Source organism: Acartia tonsa, chromosome 13 (genome assembly GCF_053477335.1).
Source record: "Acartia tonsa isolate MP-2025a chromosome 13, ASM5347733v1, whole genome shotgun sequence".
Lineage (NCBI taxonomy): Eukaryota > Metazoa > Arthropoda > Copepoda > Calanoida > Acartiidae > Acartia > Acartia tonsa.
The window spans coordinates 37398550-37410032 of NC_137272.1; the positions used below are offsets into that span (position 1 = coordinate 37398550).

General features: G+C 32.6%; 1 protein-coding gene across 15 annotated transcripts; it reads left to right on the forward strand.

Annotated features, from left to right (window-relative positions):
• The first annotated feature begins 483 nt into the window (after positions 1–483).
• On the forward strand, positions 484–4203 carry LOC145303844 (uncharacterized). 15 transcript variants are annotated; one of them, XM_080145488.1, is made up of 8 exons: positions 490–627; positions 1068–1110; positions 2632–2809; positions 2992–3017; positions 3392–3460; positions 3497–3673; positions 3750–3803; positions 4032–4203. In XM_080145488.1, exons 1-7 carry the CDS (start codon positions 538–540, stop codon positions 3791–3793), a joined length of 627 nt encoding a protein of 208 aa, XP_080001614.1. In that variant the 5' UTR covers positions 490–537; the 3' UTR covers positions 3794–3803; positions 4032–4203. The 15 variants fall into 15 exon arrangements, with proteins under 15 accessions (XP_080001624.1, XP_080001625.1, XP_080001614.1 ...); XM_080145489.1 differs by having other exon boundaries at positions 3497–3646; XM_080145487.1 differs by having other exon boundaries at positions 3392–3442; positions 3479–3673.
• Positions 4204–11483: the final 7280 nt, after the last annotated feature.

Sequence of the window (11483 nt, forward strand, 5' to 3'; positions counted from 1 at the left end):
TAAATAATTTCTTTGTAAACTATATTTTGTCCAGGATTTAACTCTTATCCAGTGGATGTTAATTCTAACACCTCCACCCCCCCCCCCCCCCCCCCTCATGATCATTTTTATATGAATATTAGCAACCTGTAGGGGCACTTAAGGGGGGGGGGACCTTCAACTTTTGATTTAAAATTAAAACTAAAAGATGTTTGTTGGGGGGAAGGTTAATTTTTCCCAGAGGCAATTTCTTTCGATAGCTGTTCATAAAATAATTATAAACCTGCTCTGGACCTATATGATGGTTCACTGTGGTGGAGAATCCTATCGGTTCAGCGGTTAGAGAGGTCCTTTGCTACACACATACAAACAGAAGGATTAACAATTTTGAAGGATTTAAGATAAAAGAAAAATACTTATTCTACTATAACTATAAGTTATATATTTTTTCTTTGTTAGGGTTAATCAACATAATATCTAATTACAATATTTTTAAACACAATTTCCACTCGAACACAAATTTACAATCCACAGTTTACTTGCGACTCTGATATTGTAATGCGTGCCTTTTTAATATCCTCTGCCCTCCTCTGCATTTTAAGTAATTATGCCCAGGCAAAGCCTAAAATGTACCTCATAGAGACAGAGGTTAGTTTTGTTTTCAGTATGGCCCCGAAACAGATTAATAACCTCTGGATTAGAACCGGTTTTCAGCCATACTTGAAATCCATGTATAACAGCGAATTACAGACAATTTTCCACGAATATTGACATAAAAATCATATCATTGATTTGTATTGTTAAAATTGGGCCTTCGCGGAAAGTTGCATTTAACTAATAATCATATTTTCTTAAGTACTATTAGAGATAGACAGCTAAGGTTTTTGTGCAGAATTCTCTAACTAATCAGAGTAATTTCAAACAATTTTGAAAATTATGAAGACATAACAGTATATTATTTTTTTTTAAAGATAAACCTCAAATATGTTTTCAACAAGATTTATTAACTATCCTTGAACAAAACAGTTTTCTTTCTATCAAATTTATCTGTGAATTTTCTACATCTAAATTTATTTAACTTTTATAAGGATGACGCTGGCGGTCATGACAAAGATGATAAAATGGGACCAGGTTGGTCAAATTTCATGATGTAGCCTTCTCGTAATCAGAAACTTGATATTTGGTTCACTACAGACATAATTTATTTGACAGTACTGAGTCCACTCCCTCCCCCCTTCCTCTTTTTTTTCAATTTAGGACTTACCCAGGTATAACTAACAAGTGAAATAAATTTTAAATAATATTTGAGGGGGCAAATGGAGAAGTCGTCAATTTTACTTTATGTTGCCAACCAACGACAGCTGAAAACCACGCATAGGTTTCGTGGTTTTTTTCGAATTAATTTCGTTGTTGGTATTAGCTGGGAATTACCTATTCTATCTCTATGTCAATGTTGATAAGAAAATTTTGATCCTTGGAGTGAATTTCTCGCTGACTGGGGGTTGATTACAAATCAGGGTTTGGGATCCAGATTTAGTGGGTTAGTATAAAAGGTTGAACATTTACAATACTAAGGTCATTGCATAACTTGGAAGTAGAACAAAAACTCAGATTCCTATTATCAATTGCTGACTTTCAATTAAGTTCTCTTCCCTTTTAACTTTAAGGTCATACCATATTCACTAAAATCTAAGTTTATGGTATTTGCTCTTTGTTAGTATTTGGTACAAACCAAAGTAATATTTTTAGAATTCAAAGATGATTATAATTCCATTGACAAAAATATATTAAACAGAGTTTGACAGGTTACTGAATCAAGTCTATATTTCTGTTCTAGAGTTGGCTCGATATAACTATCTCACTATTGGCTAGTTTTCTATAAGTACATATCTATTTATCTATTTCAATTTTCCTCCCTTGCCATTACTATCTAAAAGAAAGAAGTAAATATTTAATATTTGAAATGATTTTAAAAGATTTCTTCAACTATATTTTTTATTTACATTACCATCACCATAGGGTTAATATGAATAAATTTTAGTTTTAATATTTGAACACTACGGAAGTGTCGCCACAATCAAATTCTTTTAAAACAGAGTTTTCTTTGATTTTATATATTATGAACATATATTTTTTGTTTATTAAATCAAGATTAAATACTTCAATGTAATTCAAATATCAACATGGATTGAAAAACTTTATTCATTCCATAAACAAATAGAATACAGGTTTTATCGCTTTGGTCAATGAGAGTTTAATGAGGATTATTGGAGCACTATGAGTTTTGAATATTTATTCCTTGGAAAACTTGAGCTCATTTATAGACATTTATTTCCTATCTTATGGATCTTGAAGCAATAAAGCAGGCTGTTTTGCAAATGTTAAAAATTGGAAGAATCTATTAAATAAAAGTTATCGCAAATATACTTAGTAAATAAAATTACATCTAAAATCTAATAATTTAGCACCTCCTCCATAGCATCCTCCAAGAAAACTTGAGCTCATTTATAGACATTTATTTCCTATCTTATGGATCTTGAAGCAATAAAGCAGGCTGTTTTGCAAATGTTAAAAATTGGAAGAATCTATTAAATAAAAGTTATCGCAAATATACTTAGTAAATAAAATTACATCTAAAATCTAATAATTTAGCACCTCCTCCATACCCAGGGCCTGCTCCATTACCTGGGGGTGTAGATGAAGAGGAAGGAGCAGAAGAGATGCCTGGAGCTGGTGCCAAAATGCCTGGTCCAATGCCACCACCAATGCCCGGTATGCCAAAAAATGAGCCTTATCATCCTCCAGGAATGCCTCCTCTTATGGGCCCTCCAGGAAAAAACAAAAATATAATCTTTTCTAATTTCTATATTTATTCATTGATTTTTTCCCATCAACAATCCCAATGATACACATTTTTCTTCTTCCCCTATCAACCACTCCAAGTAGATTAACTTTAATGTTCAATTTTGTCAATAGCATTACAATATTAAAAATTTTTGACAACTAAATTTTAGAGATTTCAGGATCTCACATGGCAGGTAATGTTAGGTTAGATTTGGTTTATAAAAAGTTTTAATTTCAAGTTTTTTTGAAGGAAAAATCAATATCTCTTAGCAGCACTTGGTTTAGGCTGTAATTAGTCATGGTCATGCTCTAGCTTAGCCATCCTCACTTACTCTTAGCCAAGGCCACTTAAAACAGCCACTTTCAAGGGACTGCCAACTGACATTAGGTTTCTGTTAATGATTGCCCCACAGGGTTAGGGTAAAATCCTCATAGGGTCAGAGCCCCCCACAGGGACTTTAAATAGGATAAATGCTCCTGTGAAAATATGATGAAACCCGTTACTATGTTTTCTTTTCATGAGCTAAATAAAAATATAATAAGAAACTAATGACAATTTTTACTTCAGACAGTGGAATGATAGGTATGGGTGGACCAGGAGGTATGGGTGGTCCAGGAGGTATGGGTGGTTCAGGAGGTATGAGTGGTCCAGGAGGTATGGCTGGTCCAGAAGGTATGGGTGGTCCAGGAGGTATGGGTGGAGGTGATGGCATGATGAAAGGGCTTGATGAGCCTGTTGCAGAGATTAAAGAAGCTGAAGCTGATGAATCTATGGATGAAGGTGCAGCTGATGAAGGAGCTGGAGAAGATCATGGATATGATGGTATGGATTATGGGGGTTCCCCCTATGGTAAAAACATTCAGTTATAAAAATCTTACATATACCAGTTCTAATTAAGTTTTTTTAATGATTTTTTTCTTTTCAGAAGGAGTTGACTATACAGCAGATGAATATTATGTCTATAAATAAACATATCCAGGTATTTCTCTTTCATTGTTAAGTAGAATAAATATAAAATAGCACCAGCGCTTCTAGCTTCTAAGTGTTTGAAGCTCTATGTTTGATGGAGTAGGGAAGTTTTTAAAAAATGCATAAAACCATCCCAACCCTATAAATCTTCAACTTCAGACATAAAACCTTACTACTTGAAAAGTGTGAAAACTGTGTTAACTAATGAATTGTATTCTATTATGAGTATTATTTTCAGTGACAAAGTTGGCTATCATCAATTCATCTTCTGAATTTGTGCAAATATAATTTTGTTATTTTTGTATTCTTTATTATCTTAGATAAATAAAATTTTTAAAAAAATATTACATTTGTTGATTATATTTAGGCACATAGTTTAAATATACTTAAATAAATTAAGAAAATTCAAATTTTCTTTTATTTCCTTGCTCTTTACTGAAGTAATTTCTTAACAGGTTATGTCCTGTTATCAACCCTCACTACCATCTCCAGCCCTAATGCTTGTACATGCCTGCATTTGCATGTTTTTATAGGAATCTTAATAGTCCTGGATGAAATGGAACACTTCAGGGCTAATTTGGCCAGTCTCAGAAGCATCTCCATCCCAAACGCTTGAACTTTCTTGCAGTTGCTTGTTTTTATGGAAATCTTCATTTTACTTGATGGAATTGGATACTTCAGGTTTATTTTACTTCATCACTGCTCAATAGTATGCATGGATCTTTCTTCCTATTGAAGTGCCTTGTGATGAAATATTTCTTTGACTGTATCATTTTTCAGTTTTACCTACAAATAGCTCATATATCTTTTTTAGACTTGGCCAATAATTCAGCAAACTTAGTGAGAAAAAAAAGTTTTTTTCCTTCTTTGGCTTAAAATGTTATTTAATCTTTGAGTGGTAAAACTTTTCAACCAAAATTTTAATTTGTAGACAGGGTAACTTTGCTTATCATCATTGGGGATGTAAATGTAAACTTTTTGTCCTAATCCTAAACAGGGATCCAAACATCTGCAAATTATTAACTAATAAGAGTTTTATTTTTGTTGTTGTTTTATTCACTTACATAATTGGGAATTAAAGATACTTAATGAACTTAATATTCGACAAGAATGAATTCTAAATTTTAAGTATAGTATGGGAATAAAGAGATTGCCTTTTTTGTCTGGCATTTTAGCTAAGGAATGAAACTGTTTTTATTTATTTGCCATTTTCGCATGCCTAGACTTAGGGGGCTTATTCATAATATTTTTTAGGAAAGTATTGAGATCTGAGAGTACACAGAGACAGACAGACATCGTGTTACTTTTATGAAATGATATTTAATGAAAACAAGCCAAAACCCATTTTTATGCTTTAACTGACCTCAGAGAACATATATATAATACAAAGTAGCTTGATGTCTCCCCGCCTCTCTGTCTGAAGCTTAAGATCTCGGTACCAATGAACCGTTTGGGTTCTACTCTTCTGGGATATTCATACTGGTCCCGTTGTGGTTTTAGGCTATTTTCTTGGGGTACGGGAGACCCCAAACCCCCTCCAAATTTTTTTTTGTTTCTTTTGTAAACTAAAACAAATAATTGGGATGGTGGAACCCCCACCACACCCTTGGAGCGAAGCAACCTTGAAAAATACCCCCCCTCAATTTTAAACACGAAAAACCTTTTTATATATGAGGAGGGACTTCCCAATACCTCTTGGAGAATCCAACCCCCCATAAACGATGTCATTGGAGCGATATTAAATGTAGATGATGCTAATTCAAAAGTTCACAATACATTATACTTTTACAAGTACAAAGTAGTATTTTCATAATACAGCAAATATAAAATGTGGCTGCTTTTGTTAAATGCAAAGCTTTTCTATAATATGTTAGAATTGCCCTATCGATTTCAAACTTTGCTTGATGATTCTATATTTAGGATGCGTAACTACTATGTAACCGTTAACAAAAGTTAAAACATGCTGATTGTTTGTTTGTTCTCCCTTCTGGTTGGCTTTTGCTTTTATGGATGTTGTCATCCTTGTTTTTAGATGTTCTTGACTTCTGATCTAAGAGATCTTAATGGAAAAGGCTATAAATTGAGTTAGAAACCTAATGTTGACCAACAATTTAATCCCTACTGTAGATTTAAATTGTTGGTTGAAAAGTTTGGACACCACTAGTTTGGAACCAATTGATCAAAACTCATTTAATGTATCCAAAATTAGGTAACAAACTGTGGGTACTAGTGTAATTTACAGTTTTGTAGACTTTTAGAAAGTTTACCAGTATGGCTTCGGAAATGATTAATATCTGCTGGAGCCTGGATTAGAATCGATTCTCAGCAATACTAAAAAATTGCTTATATTTAGCATCGTTTCACATATACCTCTTTACCTCGGATATTAAGATAAAAATCATAGAATTAAAGCCAGTTTTGTTAGTTCCGATTTTTTTATTTTGATATCTGCGGAAGCTGTCTATAATACGATGCGAGAAATAACTACATTAACAGTAATGATTTTAAACATCAAATATTTTGCAGTTTAGATAAACATATTAACAGTCAGTACATAATAAAATACACTTATATAAATGTAATAATGGATATATCATTACTGTGATGTTGCACCAGATTATCTTGTACTCTGATAAAGTGATGCTTGCAGGTGTCTAAAATAATGATACTCCCCCCATCCCCTTATCTACTACTGGATGAGCGAATTGACTAATGAATGAAGTCCATATTCGCAACCTAGATTTAAATGCCCACTGACATAATATCCATATATATCTTGTATCCATTTGTAAATTTTAATTCGGATTAAAGGGTTGGATGAATGAAAGCCAGTAAAGCATAATGTCTTTTTTGATTGTCCAGCCACCCTAAAAATAATGTGTTTCTTGACATATTTTCGAAGGCATTAAAAACGTAAGTTATAAAACAATGGTTATATCATCCATAAATAGCGAAGGAAAAATAAATCGTTAATGTAAACACGAACATGATCATTAGAGCAGCTCACAAATCAACAAAATTCTTTAAAACCACGAAACCTTTCCTTTTTTTTATATTTTTTTAGCGGGACTGACGGACTGACGAGTAAATCATTTATACTCATTGGTATAGAGAATCTTAACACAAAAAACGCCGTATATCTTGAACATCACAAGAGAAAATTACATTTTCCCCATAGCATAACTGTCTGACTGACGGACATACAAATTGAATTATAAAGTAGCTTCGCTACTAAAAAGAAATTAAATATTGGAAATAGTTGTTCTTGTTTCGTGTAAAAATATTAGCTACAAGTTGTTTCGCCCTATAGATTAAATGTCTATTTCTATAAGAAAATAAACAAAGAGGGGATGGGAGGCGGGGGCGGGTAGTTTTATCCTATGCATTGCATAGGCCTTGTTGAATAAGAGAGTTACAAGTGCTCAATTGAATACTTGAGGGAAAACGCCTGTTTCTTTTACTTGTATTTTGTAAACTTTACTAAACTATAAATATTACTAACATATTTTCATGTTTATTGTTAATGAAACAAAACAAGGATGAAAACATTCGTAATAACTTATCTGATAAGATATACTGTCTAAAAACGGGGGTAAAGTCGTGGTTTTAAATAGAGAGAGGGGGGACAATGAGCTGTTTATTACACTAGTCCCCAAAGTTTTACAATAACGTTTTCTTATTGGTTGGCTCAACAACTTTGGAACTTCAGTGCATTTTTATTAGTTGGTTAATTAAGCTGAGTGTCCAAACTTTTCAACCATTAATTTTGATCTACAAAAGGGGTAATTATGTGTAGTAAAACCTACATGTTAACTACAGGAATCAACAAAAATCAAAAAAAGTTTATGTGGCTATCATTCATAAAAGCTGATAAAAATATAGTTAGAGGAATATACACAAGAAAAATCAAACCTCTATCTTGCATAACAATAGAGAAAATCTAATATTTGTTAACTTACTTCGGACTGACCGATTCTAGTTCTAGAATAGCTTTGCAACAAAAATCTAGACTCTCAGACTACTGAAATAAAATTTAGTGTAGTCATTATAGGCCATGTTGGAAAACCAAAAACGATGTAATTATACATAATTTTAAGAAAGGGGGAACAGAGATATGACACTTGATAAAAAAAAATATTGTTCTTTTATGCTAAACAAACTCCATTGTATGTACATACTACCCCCATTCTGAAATAAATAGAAAATAGGGGGGGGGGGGGGAGTGGTAGTATTATTATGTTAGGTTACATTCGGTACTGGGTAGCACCGTGGGATTAGGTATCCCCGTAAGGGTATAGGCAGACCTGATGCTCGCCAAAGCTGCTTAGACTTTTAAATTTACAATAGAACAGCCCAATTTAAAATAGCTTACTGTAATTGTTATCAAAAAAGAATAATTGAAATTGACGACAGCAGAAAAGTTAAGAGAAAATATTTATCTTCAGTTTGAATGTCCCTGTCCTGGGAAAATGGTTTTAACTTAATTGAATTAGGTTTTGTTAGCCTAATGGTTATTTTTTTTTAAAAAGCAAATCTTCTCTACAACATTGATAGTTGGTCTATCTGTGTGGAACTCCTCGCTCCTAGCCGCAAGTGGTATCCACCTACGTAGTTGGCTCATGGTACCATTGCACCTGAAAGATATGAAATAGATTTTTATTTGAGAGGGGGGCCGGAGTGGGGGGGGGGGGCTATAGATATTAGATGCGTGTTATGTAAGTCCACTTAAAATAGCCTGAAACCTGCATATGTGGTTTATGAAAGCTTACAAACCGTACATTCTGCTTAATGATTTATTTAAAATATAACTTAAATTACAGTGTAGCTTTTCATAGGTTCTGGGAAGGATTTTAACTATTTTATGGAAAGGTATTACCAAAATCCCAACAAAAATCACTCCTTTAAAAAATGAGCCTGCCCCCCCCCCCCCTCTCCCGAAAATTTCTTTTTGCTTTTTGTCTTGAAACTAAAATTGAAAGTTATATGGGGGGGGGGGGTGTTAGTCTCCTTACCCCTGAAAAGCCCCTCGAGTCATCTAGTTGCCGCGTTGCGTAGCCGCGAGTAATAAAAATATATAATAACAATTGCTTTCTGTTAATATAATAACAACAGACTGTTTTGTGAGGATTACACTGAGTTTCGCTTCTATTGCAGATAGTATTTCCTTGTTGAAAGCAAAAACAAAAGTATGTACTTATTTAATAAGCTATAAAAATTGGAAAGGATTTTAATGAATATAATAGATTTGAAATCTGCATAAAATTTTAAGGAATTTTTATAAAATTCGTTTTTTGCATAATTCTTTATCTATAAGCGCAAATACAAATTAAGTTAAATAATTTTGACATCTGATTCTGTGATTGGTGGATTGAAGACTATCTGCGCCCTGATTGGAGAAGCTTAAGTGATGTACATCATTCAACCAATTAGAGCGCAGGTAGTTTCCAATCAACCTATCCTATTGGTCAAAATATATAAACTTAAATTGGATTTGCGCTTTTAGATAATGAATTATATAAAAAACGAATTTTATATAAAATCCTTAAAATTTTATGCAGATTTCAAATCTATTATATGAATTAATATTCTTTCCAATTTTTATAGCTTATTGTTTAATGTTTACTTTAAATAGGATACAATTACAAAAACACTAAAATCTATAATCATTTTTAAGATAAATAAATTAAGTTTTAGATTTATATTTTCCTATTTAATAGCACAAATACTTCATAATTCTAAATTGTATGCTGAAATGGTAATTTAATATTTAGCATTACAGTCCTATATTATTCTTTTTCCAGTAACTTTTTTACGTAATATGTATTACCTATTACAAAAAAATACATTTGGGTATTTCGTAACATCGCCTCTTAAAGGGGGTTTCGTCGTATTTTCTTAGTACCTTTTCTCCTATTTCTAGCCCCTGTGGGAAGCTTTCAACCTGCCCTCTGGTCAATTGCCTACCCCTACAGAGCTAGCATTAACCCTTACCTAACTTAAAATATCCTATACGTAGCTATTGGGAAAATACCATGAAATGAAACGCCCCTTAAGAGGCGAGATCACGAATTCGACAATACCAAGACATTTTTCTAAGGGGATGGGGGGGGGGGGGGTGAAAACTTCTAAATGGTTGGTGTACCTACCCTTTCCATCCATATAGCTTGGAACCTGTCCAGGACCGATATAAAACTTTCATGATAATTGAGAAATAATCGATCCTGCCGTTTCTGAGATCAAGACGGACATACATATAGATAGATAGACAAATATATGTTGGTATAAATTTAAATCTCGAAAATACCAGATATATCAGTGTAAATATTAGATTATAGCACAAGAGGGGGGTAAGGTTTAAATAACTATATTTCCCTATCGCAATTACCATATGTCGACCATCAATTGGGTCTTTGAAAATTAAGCAATGGTGTTGGAAGTATTAAAACACAGTAGCAGAAAAAAAAACTAGCAGACGAAAAAGGTCATTGGAAAAGGGGGGAGGTAGTTATATGTATATATACATCTATACTATAGATCTGTTGTGTTAATAATAGAGAAAGAAAAAGACAATCATTGAATGAAAAGAATATGTTTACATCGTTAAAAATGATGATATGATATTCCATGTAGAAAAAAAAATGATTATATGATGATATTCTCTATGTAAAGAGAAAACAAATTATTGCATTTTTGAAATTACACGGATCTAAAGGAATAAGGCAATAGCCTATAAATTGATGTACATTCCCAGTGATGATACACAAAATTTCCCCTTCTGTATATTAAAATTAGTCTTTGAAACGTTTGAACACTCATTTTAAGGAATCAACCAATCAAAAGTCCCCAAAGCCAACGAATAAGAAAACGTTATTATAAAACTTTGGGTATTAGTTTAATAAACAGCCCATTGTACCATCTTTGATGTGTTGAAAAGAAAGAAAAAAATCTCCTACCATTATTTTCAATTAAAATAAGGGGGGGGGGGGGTTAATATGTGTCATTGTTTTTTTTTTATAAATCAATTAAATATGGGACAGAGATATGACAGTACAGTAAATTTCTTTTCCTCCAACTTTTTACTAATATCAGTTTTACATGCCGATTTGTTCATAATGAAGTATATTATACATGAAGTTATTGACCATGAAAAACCTAAAAGATAAATCAAATGATTAAAAATAACAATTTTTTTACTAATGGAAAAATAAATTATATGAAAACCATAATAACAATTGCTATTGTGTCAAAAAATTTGCTTAAAAATGTAAGCAAAGATACGAGAAAGAAAACACTAAATCTGAATTAAAGAATGAGAGAATAAAGAAAATATCTTGACAGGAAGACGGACTTAAACACTTATAAAGTAGCTTGGCCAACAAAAATATTTAAAATCTACCTGATTGCAAAATACATATTATAACTTATTTGTTTATACTCTTGTAAAAGCTCCACAATCTAAAATATAATATTCTCAAAATCTTGAAAAAAGGTTTAGAATAGGACACTTAAACTTATTTTTAAATGAATAAAACAAGTAGGGGATGGGGGGGGGGTGCAGGGGGTTGTCTAACCCCTATTATAGTCCCGCTAAGCTTGTGGAACCTACTCCTGCTGGACCCTAACCCTATCCTGCGGGCTATCCTGTTCTAATCTAAGGTAAAACAAAAAACAACCAAAAAACTCCCCATCC

Bases quoted from the DNA above. Each gene is read 5' to 3' on its own strand.
- LOC145303844 (XM_080145484.1), top strand. From the start codon at position 538: ATGCGTGCCTTTTTAATATCCTCTGCCCTCCTCTGCATTTTAAGTAAT. The intron at 628-1,067 runs GTTAGTTTTGTT...AACTTTTATAAG, and splicing joins TGTACCTCATAGAGACAGAG to GATGACGCTGGCGGTCATGA. The intron at 3,018-3,391 runs GTAATGTTAGGT...TTTTTACTTCAG, and splicing joins TTCAGGATCTCACATGGCAG to ACAGTGGAATGATAGGTATG.